The sequence below is a fragment of the Pelophylax lessonae genome (genome assembly GCF_965119305.1).
Source record: "Pelophylax lessonae genome assembly, chromosome: 1".
Lineage (NCBI taxonomy): Eukaryota > Metazoa > Chordata > Amphibia > Anura > Ranidae > Pelophylax > Pelophylax lessonae.
Window position 1 is genome coordinate 235,826,951 of NC_138768.1, and position 18,560 is coordinate 235,845,510.

At 41.2% G+C, this 18,560-nt stretch overlaps 1 protein-coding gene across 1 annotated transcript in view; it reads left to right on the forward strand.

Annotated features, from left to right (window-relative positions):
* Positions 1–18,560, forward strand: part of DNAH10 (dynein axonemal heavy chain 10) — a gene marked incomplete at its 5' end in the record, with an annotated part of 236,277 nt that overhangs the window by 16,597 nt on the left and 201,120 nt on the right. Inside the window, 6 exons of the mRNA XM_082256636.1 lie at positions 2,820–2,935; positions 5,669–5,894; positions 7,223–7,380; positions 10,632–10,856; positions 10,951–11,141; positions 13,926–14,124. Of these exons, the coding sequence (XP_082112762.1) occupies positions 2,820–2,935; positions 5,669–5,894; positions 7,223–7,380; positions 10,632–10,856; positions 10,951–11,141; positions 13,926–14,124 (1,115 nt within the window). The remainder of the gene's footprint in view (positions 1–2,819; positions 2,936–5,668; positions 5,895–7,222; positions 7,381–10,631; positions 10,857–10,950; positions 11,142–13,925; positions 14,125–18,560) is intronic.

An 18,560-nucleotide genomic window follows, 5' to 3' on the forward strand; every position in this document is an offset into this window, starting at 1 on the left:
GATTGCTTTGTATGTAGTCTTTCTCTCTGAGCATGCCTAGTCTTGCTCTTAAGATTTTTTTCAGTCGAAAGCTGTACTAATGAGACAAAAATCGGGCGTTGTGTGGGCCTTTGACGGGTCGTCCGTCAAAACAACGTCCGATTTTCGTCTCATTAGTACAGCTTTCGACTGAAAAAAATCTTAAGAGCAAGACTAGGCATGCTCAGAGAGAAAGAACACAAACAAAGCAATCCAACTCATGACATCACTTCTGAAGTAGAATTCTGTCGTACGGGAAAATTCGTATGAAAATAACCTCTTCACTTTCCACATCAGACTAGCATGCCACAAAAAGCGAACGACAGAATTCTACTTCAGAAGTGATGTCATGTGTTGGATTGTTTTGTATGTGTTCTTTTGTCTCTGAGCATGCCTAGTCTTGCTCCTAAGATTTTTTTCCGTCGACATCTGTACTAATGAGACGAAAATCTCATTAGCAATCTTTTGTTGGTAGATTTCCTTTAGACTAAAGCCTTGTACACACGCAACGATTGTTGGCCGTGAATTTTCGGCCAACGTCCGATCGGCCGATTGTCGGCTTGTTAGTATGATGATTCCGACAACCGACTGCGACTTTTCGGCCGAACAAAATCTGGTGTGCATGCTATAAAATTTTTGTTGGCCGTCAACAGAACTGCCGATTTTCCATCAGTCAGTACAGATTTCGGCAGACAAAAATCAGATGAGCAAGACTGGGCATGCTCAGAGAAGAAAAAACACACCAAAAGTAAACCAGCACATGACATCACTTCTGAAGTTGGTTGTTGTTGGCCGAGAAAATCCGTGTGCAGTCTAGAGCACATTTCAACCAACACAACAACACTGGACAAAAGACGGCCGATCGGTCGGCCGATAATCGTTGCGTGTGTACGAGGCTTTACCTTCAACAATGTAGTGCAAGGGCCTGCCTGATTGCATACAAATTGTAAGTGTTTAGATTTGACCTCATATTTATATGGTTTTGGTAAATCTGAAGGAAAAAATCTAAAGAAAATTGTATAGTGTATATGGCCCATTAGTGTGTAATCGCCAACAGTGGAGTCTGAGAGTGTAACTGTCCTCAAGATATGATATGGAACCAATACATATTTATATCTTTATGCCTTAGAATTTGAAACCGATAACTAGTTTACTGGCTTTTATGAAAGACAGACAAAATGCACACAAACATTTCTGAAGAATTGTTTACTAAGCACAGAATGATTCTATTCTCTGATTTTCTGTGGTCTTGATAATACTGTATACTGTTTTTCACACCTGTGTGAACTGTGCACCCCCAATAGCAAGCAATTGTGCTGCAAGTTTGAAAATGACTTGCTAAGCTATTGCTAGACCTGCCAAGCTTCACAAGTGTGTTGCACAATTGCAGTAAGTCCACATTGCATGACTCCAGATCAACTTTCTTTGCAAACATTCTGCAAGTCTGCTGCAAGTTCTGGTTCAGTTATGTTGTGCAATGGTCATCCCACCACAGGGGTCACTGTGGCTGAATTTTCACACTGTAGACTTGCAGAGCTCTTGCTGTAGATACACCACTGCAACTTTGTTTTGCTAGAGACTTCCCATCCAAAGTTGCTACAAATTGGAAAAGTGTTAACTAGAACTTGTGCTTCAAGTGTTCTGCAAGTATACAACTTGCCAGTGAAAATGTGCAGCAAGTTAACAGACTTACAATTCAACATTTTTTGGCATATTATCCTTGCTATCTGGGTCATACAACACTGTGCCCAAATTATTTTTTTTTATCATTTTTTAACTCGATAGAGCTTTCTTTTGGTAAAATATATTCGCCACATGTTTTTCTTAGTTCCTGTAAAATTTTGCAAATAAATAATCTTTCTTCATAAATTTAGGCCAAAATGTATTTTGCTACATTTCTTTGCTAAAAATAAAGAAAATTAGTGTATATTATTTACTCTGTGTGAAAGCTATAGAGTCTGCAAACTATGGTGTGCATATATAATATATATGAAAATTGATCAGTCCTAAAAGTACTGACTGCCTGTCTCATTTCCTGAGGTCCTAAAATGCCAGGAAAGTACAAATACCTCCCAAAATCACCCCTTTTTGGAAAGTAGATGCCCCAATGAGTTTTTTAAAGGTTGTAATTTTTTGTCACAATTGTTTTTTTCCCATGTTTTTTTTTTATACATACTGTCACCAGAGCAAATACAGTGTCATCATATCACTGGTGTGGTGGTGATCAGGGACATAAACTGGTGACAGTATGTAAAGAAAAAAATATATTTTTGTAAACCCTTTTTAACATTTTAGTTTTCACTATGATTGCTTATTACAATGATGATCACTGTTAAAAGCAATCAATTTTATGAATGGCATCCATTCATGTGCCATCGTGTACTACTGTGATAGCTATGATTGGCCACATTAATCACATGGTACAGGTCCTCTGTGATTAGCCCTTGTACCATGTGATTCCTGTGATCAATTACAGATATCACAATAGTACACAATGAATGGCTATGAATGAAAGCCATTGTGTACAACTGACATGTGTGTGACATGTGCAATCACATAGTAGTAGGGCCAACCCAGTATGACATTTTGGTGGACACAGTGGGGGACAGCTTGAGCTGCTGCCTGCCCAAGGCGTGTGAGTGGGAGGACATCACATGATGTCCACCCGGGATAATGGTGCTCCCGTCTGGCCCAATTACTATAAATGGCCAGGCGGGAGGTGGTTAAATGTACATAGGTTACATTAGTTCTTGATGTGTATTCCAGTTGATTTATTTTGTATAATGTTCTTTTATGTACAGAAACAATCCCAGAGCCAAATGATATGCAGGAGGCCAATGATGTCATGCCAAGGTTTCTGGAGTATGGAATGTTAAATGGACATCCCCTGGTGATGCTCAAACAAGTCATTTCACAGGTATTTTTTTTTTTTTTTGAATCTAAGGTTTTACTGATTTAGCTAATAGGTAAATATAATTAACTCTTTGTTCCCTGTTACCCGTAGAAATGGAAAGATTTGGTGTTTTTTGCATAGAGCTTTTGCTGTAAAATCTTCGTGTGCGATAGCCAGTGCTGACATAAGATATAAAAGCTTGTTCTTGCTCATTAGAAAACTTTAGTCGAATGGCTAAACACACACATTTAAATGCATATGAGAGCTCTTATACCAGCTAAATGATCTGTTTTTTTCTGTCCATTACACAACCTTGCCATAGAGCACAGTCTTGCCTGGCTGCACACTAATGATCTTTTTGTCAGTCCGCTCTGTTCTCCTATGAGCATGCTGCTTCCCCTGCAGCACACCTGATTAGCTCTTTGTGCTGCTTCTCCCTCCTCTTTTCTGAGATTTACTACAGTTGAGTGGGAGAGGCTGATACCAAGTCAAATTCAGGTATAAAAAATGCTTGAATTAAAAAAATAATACATTGTATTGTGTATTAACAATTCATATGTGCCTTTTTTATAGCTGCTTGAAGTTCAGCTTTAAAGTAAACCTTTTCATCTCCCAACAACCCAGTACTTTCACAATCAGATATTTCCTCCAAATATTCTGCCTAAACAGAATAAGCAGTGCTGTTACTGATACGCAAATTGTTACCTTTTTGTAAAAAACAACAGTTAGGTTGCCACCTGCATTTTAAATCACACTTTCTGACCACCGATCTATGCCTGCTTCCCTGCAGAGACCAGTGACATGTGACCATCACAAAAGTGCAGACGTGTCTCTAACATTATGGGATGTGTTTGGCAGTACACTCATACTCCGTTGCCCAGTTAAATGTGTACAGTAATAGAAAACAATAGGTTTTAAGTAAGGCTCGGTTCACACTACTGCGGCCTGAAAGTCGCACGACTTACAGTGTGACTTTGCCAGTCCACTTCCTGGCGATTTGCTGGTGACTTGAGTAGTACTTTGATGTAACTTTGAAGCAACTTTGTCATGTGCAGATATGCAGAGATAACCGCATACAGGAAAATGCCCCTGCACTGCCTGGGTAATCTTCCTGTAAAGTCAGATCCAAATCACATCAGTATAGATGAGGATCCAACTTGGAGGCGACTTCCATTAAAGTTTATGGGAAAAGGGAGTTTGTTGGGCGCTTAAGGTGGGAGGTAGGTCTCCTATTCAAAAGTCTTGATGGGAGAAGACAATCGGGACATAAACCGGAATTCTGCGATGCACAATGACTCTATGTTGATACCCAGGGCAGCTCTAACAGGTGAAGCAAAATCCCGCTGACAATAGAAGAAGAAATAGGTGACACTGAGTGTGGCAACATGACTTTATTGTACAATGATAGAATAAACTCACATGAAATCACATAAAAGCCGGTGCGTGTCCTTCAAGCACTTCCTGACCAGCAGCCGGGAGATGACGCGGTGGGAAGAAGACCAATGGAAGGAACAGGATGGAACTGAGGCAGTGGTGAACCGCAAGCCTCACGGATGGACCGCATGGACATGATGACGTAACGCGTTTCGGAGCATGTGTACACCGCTCCTTCATCAGACGGATAAAGATCATGAGTTGATATGAATGTTTCCCCCTGGTGCACAGTGAGCTGCTGTTTAAACAGGCAGGGAGCCTGTATATCCCAACCTGGCAAATCTATAGCAAGGAGGCTGAAAATCTTGTGTTGTGTTCTATGTGATAGTGAGAATCTGTATATGTGAAACCTCCTGTACAAGAACTTTTCTTTTAATACTTTATCTTTTTAAAATGGGCAAAAAAGCCCCTAAAATGCAAGTTGTCAAGCCGACTTTGGAAAGCCCTGCACTTGAAGCTAACAAGTTTTCTCTTTGGCCATATCCCATGTCTCTGGCCAAGAGGGTTACAGTGTTTGCAAATCCAATGTCTGACAAGAAGTCATTCTATTTCATTCTACTGCACTGTTGGAACACTGGAATTGTATCAGTTTCAATACTCTGCCTCTAATGACATCACATATTGTGTTAGGCCACAGATTATCAGGATGGAGTCTCAGCAGTGCTAGTATAGCTACTATTACCTATAATTAAGTGAATGTTAATTTGACACTTGCCATTTGACAAACTGGTAAAAACTGCTTCTAAGGGAACTGCACATTCGGATAATACAATGCTTGCTATGCAGTGTATAGTATATGTGTACTAGTTGTATTGTCTTTGGGTGGTAATTTGGTTTCTTAAACTAAGAATGTCTGTGCTTACCCTAAAGTATAATTGCAGACAAAGCTTTGTTTTTGTACTTTTGGTTGGAGCCAAGATGGAGTTAAAACCTTTATTTTTAGTTTTATGTGGGTAACATACAACTGAGATGATCTAGGATTCTCAGATTTTGGCAATCGCAGTTTTTTATTTCTGTGTGTACTCCCATTGGAGTGATGTCTTAGTGAAGAATGCCAGTGGGACAGAAAGTGAGGGGAAATCTGTTACAAGAAGGACACCGGCGGCAAAAATAAAAAACTTGATTGATCTGGCTTCTACTGTATTTCTTGGCACTCTGCTCAAAACTAAAAGTAAGATAGTTCATAAATTCCTTAAAGAAAGGTGTAGTTTAGAAATGTTTTTTTATAGGGAACACCTGATGGCCCATTTGCATTGTTTCCAATATCTCATTAGCAGTGACATACTGCCTGTATTACTAGGTAACAGTTTATTTTGTTTTTAGGTCTATATGCCTCTGTTGGCTTTTAATCAGCATAAAAATAAAGACATCACCCTTCAAGGTGATCACGGGCAATCTGGGCCTTCACAAGACTCAAATGACAAAGATTCCACACAGCATGGAGAGCCCAATGGAGAGTTCATAAGTGTTCAGCTAATTCGGGATGAATTTTTAATGAATATGCAAAAATTCCTTAATCATATTCAGCAAACAATGCAGCAGCTGGAAGGTGAGTGTTTCATTATGTTTTTCAATACAGTTAGGACCCAAACTATCATGGACATTCACAAAATAAATGAATTATTCAAAATGAAAATTATTAAGATAATTTTACAGTCATCATTCATTTCTTGAAAAGGATACACTGTGCTTGTCTCCAATCTAATAGGGTGGGGCAAGTGGTAGAAAAGGTAATAACTCTGAGGGATGAGCTGATGTAAGTATTCAAAGTTCAGTTGTTAGGTGGAGACAGGATGGACTTTCCTGAAGAGATGAGTTTTCAAGGATTGTCTAATTATAGACAGAGTAGGAGATGGCCGGACAGAGTGAGGTAGAGAGTTCCAGGGGATAGGAAAGTCTCTGTAGAAGTCCTATAGACAAGCATGGGAGGAGGAGACAAGGGATCTAGATAGCAGAAGATCTTGGTAGTTGTGGAAAGGATGGTTTGGGTTAAATTTGGAATCAAGATTGGTGTTGTAGCTTGAGGGCAGAGTTGTGGATGGATCACCGGTCAATTGGAAACCAGAGGAGGGATTGGCAGAGAGGGATGGCAGACACTGAGCGGTTGGTAAGGTAGATAAGTCTGGCAGCACCCTGAAAAATTTATCTTTTTGTCTGTAATTTCTCGTTACTGTACATATTACCTGTGCAATTACTAGTATATGTACATGTCTAGGCACTTTCGCAGCCTCAGGCCTCATAGTTGTATATCTGTAGTGTGTCTCTAATTAAAAGTCTCAGGGGATTTGAAGTGTGATTTGATGATGTCACTACTGTGCTTCTCACTTTTTCTTGCTGTTTGCTTACTGGAGACTCTGACATGCAAATGCAAAGCCCTGCCTCTACTAACATGACCTCTTCCACACAGAGACAGTGTGCAGAACAAGGAATTGTAAGTCAGTAATGGGGAAAGGCTGCAGGTAGACCACTGCCAATACTGGCAACCAGTCCTTTGCTTTTTGCTTGCATTTTTAGGCACAACTTCCACAGTTCATTTAAGGAGCAGTCTCTTACAGCTGTGCATGAGAAAAAACCTCTTTAAAGCTGACAGGCTACTATGATTCTGGTACAAGAAAATGTAAAAGGAAACCAAAACTAAGATTTCTATGCCTCTGTTGTGAACTTGAATTTTTCTACCATGCCCATAGCTATGGATGTAAATAAGAGATTTTTTAAAGTGCTTTTGTTGCCTGTTCAGAATATGTACATCGTTTAGTGCATGTAGCCTGGGCACAGGTTCAGTTTAATAGAACCTTTCTTATAAAAGGTATTCCTGCTATTCAATACAAATTAACAAAGTCGGTTACCATTCACCCTCTGTTTCCATCTCACATTTAGGAGAAATAAAACTAGCAATGCCGGATGTAAATATTGATGTTGAAACGAATGCTCTGGCAGCTGATAAAACTGCTGTAGAAAAACTTGAACTGTGTGTTATGAACTGGCAGACACAAATGTCCGCAGCTCTTGCAGAACTACTACAGAAGCAGCCTCAGGTATTTTATTTATGTGTAGATACATGTCTTTTCATTCTATGGGCTACTGGGTAGTAACATAATAAATTAATATTCAGCCACAAAGCGTACTTTTTTTCAGACTTCTATGTAGTAGGGTTGGGGTGGGACAGTTGGAGGTGCCATATAAAAATTTTAGTAGTGTGTAATTATCTAGCGGACACAAATGTCTGCAGTTCTGACTGTTGTAGAAGAAACCTCAGATGTACAGTAAATACAGTTTGTCTTATCATACTGTGAACTAGGGATGAATTAACATGACGAATTACCATGCAATGTGTGTAGTACTGTATACATGTGGCACTGCGTTTTAATAAGTTTGATGAACTTGGTCAACAGTCCCTTCCAGCAACTCTAAAATATCAGACACAGTCTTTGTTTTGCTATACATTTGCTATAATGGCCAAATAGCAGGTATAGCAGTACTGAAATCTGTGTTCCTGTCTTTCCAACAATGCCATATGAAAGAAAAATGTTCTCGTGTATTATTGCTTATACATGTTGATACAATGAAGGTTTTTTAGCTGTTTTTTTGTGATAATGTTTATTAGCATTTTTTGCAATGTTTTATGGAAACCTGTGTTATTTGCATAAAATGCTCACTAAGCAACATAGAAAGCACAACGTACTGTAAGGCATATAGTGGGGAATTCAATAAAGTCCTAATAGCATTTTCCTGGTGGTATGATCCTTTACAATGGCTCACACAAGAATAAAATAAACCTCACAGTAGGTTATGGTAGCTTTACTGACATGTGCAGTAGATTCACAGTGCATGTCTCAGATTCATGTACATGTGTACCACTGCACCAACCAGAGGCACATCAGAATTCTAAAAAGAGTGTTATGGACAGTCTTTATCAATTCCCCTAACAGTGTTCTCATACCGTCACTAGACATATGCCGGTTTTCGGTAATTCGATATATCGCGGTATTGCATAGCCACAGTATTGTTATTGTGGCATTTTTAAAATACCGAGTTTCTCTGCTCCTGGGTCTGACTTGTGAATTGATACATTTCATTGAGCTGGATGACTCATTCACTCACACAGCTAACGCCTTTCAGCATTAAGTCTCCCAGTAACTATAAACAAAAATGATTACATTGTATCTTTTCCTTCCCTCTGCCAGGGAGAAAGGAAGTTTAACCTCTTAAAGACTGGATCTTTTTCTGACACTTGTTGCTTGCAAGTTAAAATCAGTTTTTTTTTGCTAGAAAAGTACTTAGAACCCCCAAAAATTTTATATATTTTTTTAGCAGAGACCCTACAGAAAAAAATGGCGATTGTTGTAATATTTTATGTCACACTGTATTTGCGCAGCAGTCTTTCAAACGCAATTAATACACTTTAATGAATAAAAAAAAAAAAAAAAAAAAAAAACGTAACAGTAAAGTTATCCCAATTTTTTTTTTTTTGTTACACAGAGAATCGTGAGAGAATCGTGATCTTTATTCCAAGCTAAAAAATCGTGATTCTCCTTTTGGCCAGAATCGTGCAGCTCTAATATATATATATATATATATATATATATATATATATATATATATATATATATTATATATATACACACACACACACGCATAGCAGCCCACATTACATTATTATATAGCCATCAAGCAGTGTCTGGCCTACCTGGTGATGACTGGGCTCTGGCAAGCTTTCTGCATTTTTTGTATACGTGGGCACGGCATTTAAAAACAGTTTGCGTGTGCAGCAACGGCAGGTAAGTCGCATGGTGCAAAAGAAGGATGGATTTCATGGCCACTGCATTTTTTTAAATTCTGCATGCACCTTTTTTCAGCTGAAAACGCAGGCATAGCAGCTCATGCCCATTCACATCAATGGGCTGCTATGCCTGTGCAAATGTGGGCCCCCAACCCGCATACATGTGAACCAGGCCTAAAGCAATAGTAAAGTCATTAATAGATAAAAACACCGGTCCTCCTGCAGGTTTAACCAATTAATGACTTTACTATTGCTTTAGGCCTGGTTCACATGTATGCGGGTTGGGGGCCCACATTTGCACAGGCATAGCAGCCCATTGATGTGAATGGGCTTGAGCTGCTATGCCTGCGTTTTCAGCTGAAAAAGGTGCATGCAGAATTTAAAAAAATGCAGTGGCCATGAAATCCATCCTTCTTTTGCACCATGCGACTTACCTGCCGTTGCTGCACACGCAAACTGTTTTTAAATGCCGTGCCCACGTATACAAAATATGCAGAAAGCTTGCCAGAGCAGGAACTGCAGGTTAGTCGCATGGTGCAAAAGCAGGATGGATTTCAAGGCCACTGAATTTAAAAAAAATGCTGCATGCACCTTTTTTCTGCGGAAAATGAGGGCATAGCAGCCCGTTCAAATCAATGGGCTGCTATGCCTGTGCAAATGTGGGCCGCTAACCCACATACATGTGAACCGCCAACCCGCATACATGTGAACCTCCAACCCGCATACATGTGAACCACCAACCCGCATACATGTGAACCACCAACCCGCATACATGTGAACCAGGCCTAAAGCAATAGTAAAGTAATTTATAAACAACACCTCCTTCAGGTTTAACCACTTCTTGACCACAAGGATTTGCCCTCTTAATGACCAGGCCATCGGATCGGAGCCGAGCGCCAGGACCAGTTATCACCAGTTAGGCCAGACACTGCTTGATGACCTATTTTAGGCCTGGTTCACAGAGTCTGTACTGACTGACTATATAATAATGTGCATAAGTGAACCAAAGCCCCTAAATTCAGCAATGAAATTGAAGTGAGGTGGAAATTTAATAATTTAAATTTAATAATAGAATACCGTGATAATACCGTATACCGTGGCAAAACCTTAATCAATTAATCGCAGCATGAAAATCTGATACCGTCACAAGCCTAACCGTCACTGTACCCCCATCACCTCAATTACCTGATCTTCTGCTTGGGACTAGAGAAAAACTTTACATTTCTGAGTGTCTGGCCCAAATATACTCTTTCCCACTTTTCAAAACATACAATACACAAAATCCCATCAATGCTTCGAGGTACAAAGATTTGAATTGTGAGAAAAAGATATTGGCTCTTGTGTAAAAGTGCCCAAAAGGAAGGTGCTTGTTGCTTGGACAAACTCCACAATCTGTTTGTAACTAATTATTTGTTAATAATAGATTATGATCAGAATGCAAATGCTTTCTTTCAGACACTTTTATAAAGAGTAAACTAGTAAATAAATATTGTAAACTACTTTTAGGGTAAAGGTCCATTGGCGGAAATAGATTTCTGGCGTGAGCGCAATGCAACCCTAAGTGCACTCAGCGAACAAATTAAACTTCCTACTGTGAAGAAGGTCCTGGACGTATGCTCCATTGTAAACCCTGGGTTAGTTCAAAATCTGGACCTGGCTGAGCTAATGAAGTACCATGTAGAAGCAGCTGATAACGTTAGATTTCTCACCACTCTGGAACGACATTTGAAGGCAAGTCCATTTTTGTTGAGTAACTTTAGGAGCAAATGACCCATAATCTGCAAACCACATACAAACTACTTATGTTTTGTAACTTCTATCGTAGAACATAACACATGGTACAGGTTTTAATGTGGTTTTGGAAACTATTCCACCTATGATGAAAGCACTGAGAATGGTGTGGATCATTTCCCGGCATTACAACAAGGATGAAAGAATGGTCCCTTTGATGGAAAGAATTGCATGGGAAATTGCAGAAAGAGTATGCCGAGTTCTTAATATTCGCACATTATTTAGGTAAGTTGTTGATCAATATTAGATAGAAACATAATAATAATAATAATATTACTTTATATAATCGCAATCTATATTGTAAAAAAAAAAAAGAAAAAAAAATCCTTCAATGACCCTGTTAAAGTTGACAGAGTTAGTACCATTAAAGTCTCCAGACTGCTTTTCATAGTTTACATGCCTTATCTTAGCATTCTGCAGTGGAAATAAATAACAACATGCATGTTTTCCTAAATCTAATAGTTTGTGCAATATATCCTTCTTAAACTTCCCATCAGCACTGGCTGTGCCAGAGATAGAAGGGTGTGGGGTGGAGGTGTCTGACGCTTCCACCTACTATACAGAAGTGCCGGAGGTGAGTTACAAAGCTACAGCTCCCAGAATAATTTGTGATTTCTTGTTAGAGTGGGGCATCTTTTAGGGAATGGTCATTTCAGCCCTGTGGGCATGATATGTTAATATGCAGCAGAGGAGGCAGTGGGTTTAAGTGTTTGTAATACACATGCTTGGCTGCTGGAAACGGAAAATTCACACATGTATTGCAATATTAATAATAAAGCTAAGTGAGCTACTAAACTCATTTTAGCAATTTTAAACTCAAGTGGATATCCACTGTATATCTATATATTCTTAACTGTTATTTATCCTGTATGTATGTATGTATATATATATATATATATATATATATATATATATATATATATAAAACTAGGGGAATTAAAAAACAGTGCCTATGATACTTTAGAATTCCACTGTGCGGTGTTGGTGTTAAATGTTGGTGTGGGCAACAGTTTCTTGTACCTGATGGAAACAGGCACATTTTTTTGAGGCAAGCAATCACATTGAGTTTCAATTAGGCCACAATTTCCATACAGAAACTCCATCCTCAATGCAGCTAAGTTCATTCCCCGCCACTGCAGCTGTCACATAAGCAGTGCAGTGGCCAAGGGTGTTTGGAGCAGCGTAGGTAGTCTGATGGAGAGTCAGAGACTCTGCTTACCCATCAAGTCCACTTCCCTTACGATTGACAGCAGGTAGTGGATGGATCCATAGCCAATAGACAGCCTGTGTTAGGCTATAGAATCTGCCCATTGCCTGCTGTCAATCACAAGGAGTAAGCAGACCTGAATCAAAACTAGGATCTCAGCTTCCCCATCAGGCGCTGTCCACTGTCCGCTTCACTGGTTGCTAGGAGGCTGGGGGCTGTGAAGCCAACAGTGTTCTTAACCTGTGACTAATGGGGGGGGGGGGTAGTGGCAGCAAACATGCCATCCTGCTACATGCTGTACAGAGACAGTCACTCAAATGGGTTCACAGTAGCGAGTTGCACTGATACGTGCTTGACTGCAGTGAGAAAAAAAAGAAGAGTTTCAGAGTGAAGTTCTACTTTTTTTTTTAGCGCAACAGAATGCCTATAATGCTAAGGGATTAAAGGGTTAAGGGTTGTTCAGGAAGTGCACACAATCACTGTCAGCCTCTCTGCTAGTATAACCTGTAGTAAATACCGCATGCCATATTTTAAAATTCATCTTCTAAATACCTTATTTATTCTCCCTGATCAGCGGTCACGTGACCGTCCATTGCTCTCTCCACCCTATGCCTACACTACAGTGGGAGGGGCTGATATCTCCCTCTGACCTCTGCTGGGTGGTCACGTGACCTCCCTCTATAGTGTATACATCAGGGGAAGAGATCGACGGGCGGTCACGTGACCGCTGATCGGGGAGAATAAATAAGGTATTTAGAAGATGGATTTTAAAAAACAACATGCAGTATACATATACTACAGGTTATACTAGCAGTGGGGCTGGCAGTGATTGTGAGCAGTAATGCTTGCACTTCTCGGAGCGGTGGTACAAGGGGAGGGGAGGGGCGGCTTACACACAGAGCTGACAGACAGGGAGGGAGGGAGGAGAGGACAGAGGAGAGACAAGGGAGCTGCAGATGACGGAGGCATGTAAACTGACCACGGTGTCAGATCTCAGCAGCCATGATTAACCGTGGTCAGTTTACAGAAGGGAGGGCAGAAACTGGAAGGGTCAGCCAGGTTTTTTATATGATACAGGGGGCCAAATTACACAGCACAAGCATTGTGCTGTTATTCATGCTTTAAGGGAAGAGGATCCCTTTTTTTTTTTTTGTAACAAACGCTTTAAGTGTAAATTCATATAAATGTTTGAATATGAGCATATTAACTTTTACTTGAAAGTCTGTGTTGGTTGTAGAGTTTCCAGCTGAGTGTTGGCGCAGTTCCATTTGTTTCAGTGAAATTACATTTATTTTTCTTGCATTTTCCTCAACCTATAGGCTTCAATAAATTAAGCACAACACCCGTGGCATCTATGTAGGAATACACCATTCCTTGCTGGTGTATGGTGTCCTTTTTTCCCTTTTTAAATAGGAAAGCTTTCAGCTTTTAAATGTAGGTTTTGTATCTTTATATTCTTGGCCTTGTGTTTTGCACAGATAAAGTCCCTCTTGCTACCTTTCAATCAACAAAAACGCACATCCAGTGTGGAAAACTATCACTTTGTCTGCTGTCTGTCACTCTGTAGTCAGTCAGTGTACAAATCTGTCTCATTTACACTGCTTAGTCTCTGCTGCTTCTCATATCATGGTCAGCCAATGTACAAATTCATCATATTCTTATTACAATGAGCAGAGTGATAACTAGGGAGGGAATTATTCCTTTTGCAGCAGCAGATCGATGTTATTACTATGTTTAAAAAAAAAAAAAAAGTGAAATAGTACTTTTTTTTTATAATCTAAATATGAGAAAATGTATTATAGAGAAAACAAAGAAGTTGCAAAGGAGAAAACACTAGAGGCTAAACGCACCCTTGAGTTGTGGAAAAGTTGCTACCTTGAAGTTCGTGCCAAGATTGAGGCCTCTGGAAGGGATCAGCGATGGGAGTTTGACAGAAAACGCCTTTTTGAGAAAACTGACTATTTAGCATCTATATGCCAGGATCTCTTCAATATAATGCAGGTACTTCTATTATTTAATTTATTAATATATATTAAGCAACACTGTGTTGTCAGCAGCAGGTAGGTAAACTCCTGTTAAATAAATCTTATCTTATAAAGTGCACAGCTCTCGCCATCTGTTTGTGTCTCTAGTAATAACATTGTTCTCTGCACTTAACTAAACTAACTGTTAACTAAAATCACCTCCTGGATAATAAATTGCTCTCTCACTACAGGCCTACTCAGTAGAATCCTTGATCTGTGCATCCATACTCTGTCAGTGCAACCACAATCTCAGTAGCACACCCTCTCTCAGGCTCTCTCTTTGGTCATGGACTGAAAGTCCCTTAGCAGGAATTCCCTGCAAGTGGTATTAAGCAAACACAGTGCAGACCAGAGTGTATAGAAATGATATGTTTGAATATATTTACATTTAGAATACAACTAAAAGTATCACATCTAAATCCTGGTCCAAAGGCTTCTTCAGAGGACACAGACATACACGTAGTTATCACTTACAGTATTTACTCCTACCATACACTCCTTCCCTAAAGACACTTTATTTCATAGACGTGACACTAATGGTATATTATGCATAGAGTACAATACCAGCTATATATGGTTTCTAACATATAAAATCAACTAACACCTCTAAAGCAAAATTTGTGATTGTAAAACAATTATAAATGATCTCTCAAGGAACAATTTAAGTCTATGTTGATCGTTACCCCTTTTGGGTGTAAAGTGCCTATTTTAAAAATCCATTCAATTTTTTTTGACAATTTTCTTATGCTTTTACCTCTCTCCCTCCAGTCACGGTGGGCTTTCTCTACAGTATTTATTTATAGACCCCCTCAGATTGGGAACTATTGTTAAATATTCAGAAACACTATGGATGGGGTCTAGGTGAAAAAATGCTGTACAAATGTGTCAAACATTCTCAATGAAAGATCACCATATTTTCTCTAATATGTATATTAGGGATCGGCCGATTATCGGAGGTATTCATTAGAAGTAGAAAACTGCACTCCGACTTGAAGATGAATAAAAATATATTTGTTGAAGAGTTCAAAAATCCATAGTTGACAAAAATATCAGAGACACGGGACAAGACATAGTTGACGCGTTTCACGAAATTAAATTCGCTTAATCATAACTATTAGTTATGATTAAGCAAATTTAATTTCGTGAAACATGCAGCAACAATTTTATTCAAATCAGGATTTCTTCTGCAAATAGGCTGACCTGGCACTGGCAGGCAAAGTACTAGACTAGTACTATGCCTGGCTGCCAGTTCCAGGCCAGCCTATTTGCAAAAGAAATCCTGATTTGAATTAAATTGTTGCTGCCAGTGCCATCCTATTTGCAGAAGAAATCCTGATTTCTTTGAATAAAATTGTTGCTGCCAGTGCCAGCCCAGCCTATCTGCAAAATAAATCCCTAAGTAGAAGTCTCTCCTCTCTCCAGTCCTCCACTTACCTTAAGTGTGCTGTGCGGTGTGGCTGCAGAGTGTTCCCGCTGGACATAGTACAGGAGATGGTCAGAGACTGCAAACATGATACAAGAGATGGTCAGAGACTACGAACCCGATACAAGAGACGGTCAAAGACTACAGACATGATACAGAAGATAGTCATAGACTGAGGACATGAAACAGGAGATGGTCAGAGACTGAGGACATGATACAGGAGATGGTCAGAGACTGCGGACATAGTACAGGAGATGGTCAGAGACTGCAAACATGATACAAGAGATGGTCAGAGACTACGGACCTGATACAAGAGATGGTCAGAGACTACAGACATGATACAGAAGATAGTCAGAGACTGAGGACATGATACAGGAGATGGTCAGAGACTGAGGACATGATACAGGAGATGGTCAGAGACTGAGGACATGATACAGGAGATGGTCAGAGACTGAGGACATGATACAGGAGATGGTCAGAGACTGAGGACATGATACAGGAGATGGTCAGAGCCTGCAGACATAGTACAGGAGATGGTCAAGAGACTGCGGATGTGATACAAGAGAAGGTCAGAGACTGCAGATATGATAGAAGATAGAAGGACACTAGGGGGGCCGGAGAGCACAGGGAAAGCAGAGAGCACTGGAGGAGCTGAAGGGCAAGGGGGGGGGGGACTGGAGAGAATTAAGGGGGGTTTGGAAAGCATTGCAGGGGGCTTGGAAGACGCAGGGTGTGGATAGCACTGGGCGGGGGGGGGCAGGGAAAACCAGGGGGATGGAGAGCATGGGTGGAGGGGGGGGACTGGAAATCACTTAGGGGGGAGCCAGGGAGCACAGGGGGGTGGAGAGCACTAGGGGAGCCAGAGAGCATAGGGGGAGATGAAAAGCACTGTGGGGACTTGAAGAGCACGGGGGGGCTAAAGAGCACAGGGGGGGCTAAAGAGCACGGGGGGGGGGGGTTAAGAGCACTGGGGGGGGGGTAAGGGCACTATGGGGGGTTAAGAGCACTGGTGGCTAAGAGCACTGGGGGGGGGGGTTAAGAGCAATAGGGGAGGGTTAAGAGCACGGGGGGGTCTAAGATCACTGGGGGGGGTTAAGAGCAGGGGGGGTTGTTAAGAGCACTGGGGGGTGTTAAGAGAAAGGAGGGTGTTAAGAGCAGGGTGGGTGTTAAGAGCACTGGGGGGTGTTAAGAGCACTGGGGGGGGTGTTAAGAGAAGGGGGGTGTAAAGAGCACTGGGGGTGGGTGTTAAGAGCAGGGGAGGTTTTAAGAGCACTGGGGGGATGTTAAGAGCAGGGGGGGTTCTAAGAGCACTGGGGGTGGTGTTAAGAGCAGGGGGGTGGTGTTAAGAGCAAGGAGGGTGTTAAGAGCACCGAGGGGGTGTTAAGAGCACGGGGGGGGTGTTAAGAGCAGGGAGGGTGTTAAGAGCAGGGGGGTGTTAAGAGCAGGGGGGGTGTTAAGAGCACTGGGGGGTGTTAAGAGCACTGGGGAGGAGGTGTTAAGAGCAGGGGGGTTTTAAGAGCACTGGGGGGGTGTTAAGAGTGGGGGGGTGTTAAGAGCACTGAGGGGGGGTGTTAAGAGCACTGAGGGGTGGGGGCTGGAGAGCACTAGGGGGCCAGCAACTTGTATAGGAGGGGGATGGGACAGCTGCATATAGATGATTTGATCTTTACATATTCCTCCTGCAGCCGCTGAATGACTGCAGGAGGGAGAGGAGAATCAGCTATTCAACGGCTGCAGGAGGAATACGGAAAGATGAATTCCTATATATGCAGCTGTCCCATCTCCTCTCCTATCCAGTCACACACACACACACAGGAGGCTGCTCATCTTCTTCCCGCCGGCCGCCGCCCCCGCGAGCAGCACGGACTGAAGGAGCTGCCGCTGCAGCTGCCTTTACACTGATATGCGGGTACACCCGGGGCGGGCCGCCCCCCCCCCGCTGGTACGCCACTGCTCACACACCCCCCCCTGAGCAGGAGGCTGATTGGCTGCGGTGGCGGCCACAGTGAGCAGTGACTGAGGGAACTTCTTTGTGATGAGCGAGCCGCGGCCCATCAGGAATATGCCCGTTCTGCCCTATGGCTTACACATTTGTACAGCTATAATTTTAAATATGGACCCCTATGTGTGGTAATCAATTTCTAAAGTTGTGAACATGCTTTATAGGAGTCTTTAAACTTTTGTACAGTTCTACTAATATACTGGAGCCCACAAGGACATTCCAGTTCCAGTGTTATAAACTTCACAAACCCTTTTTTCTACATGGAAAGAAACCTTGAAGGTATTTTTATTTTGGTGGATTTTTGAATCATTAGCAATACTGTGAAACAACCTGTCTCTAAAATTGGGTGCCCTTCTAAAGAAGCATTTTGGTTGCTCATGGTGAATTTCACATGATGAATTACTACGGACATGATCAAGTTTTTCATAATCTTTTCTAGTTTTAAAGACTTGGTGCACTGCTCTTTTTTAGGCCTACTACTTTGGTATGGGGTAGAAATAAAATATATGGTGGTTTTGTTGGAAATAACTTTAACAAACCAGGCTGGCCTTATTTAACAGCTAATTTTGCGATAGTATCACTTTTTAATGTTAAAGTGGCATTAAACCTAAAAATAAAAAAACACTGACGGGCAAGGTTTTTTTTTTTTTTTTTTTTTTTTTTTTAGCAGAAGAGACCCTATTGGTCTCCTCTGCCATAAATGCATCTTCCTGCCTGTCAGTCGAAATATATAATGAGCTGAGCAGCAGTATGTTACGGCACCTGCTCTGTGCCATGGTAATGTGACTTCTGTGTGCATGCTTGAGAGTGATGTTATCATGGCCCAGCCATTCAAGCAACCAAATAAAGTGAACCCAGGGGAAAGACAAGGTGAAAATGGAAGCACCCTCACACTAAAAGTGCAGCACTGGAGGACATTCTTTGAGAGGTAAGTCTGTCATAGTTTGCAATTATGTGGTGCATACTAGCACATTATGGCAAAAAGCTG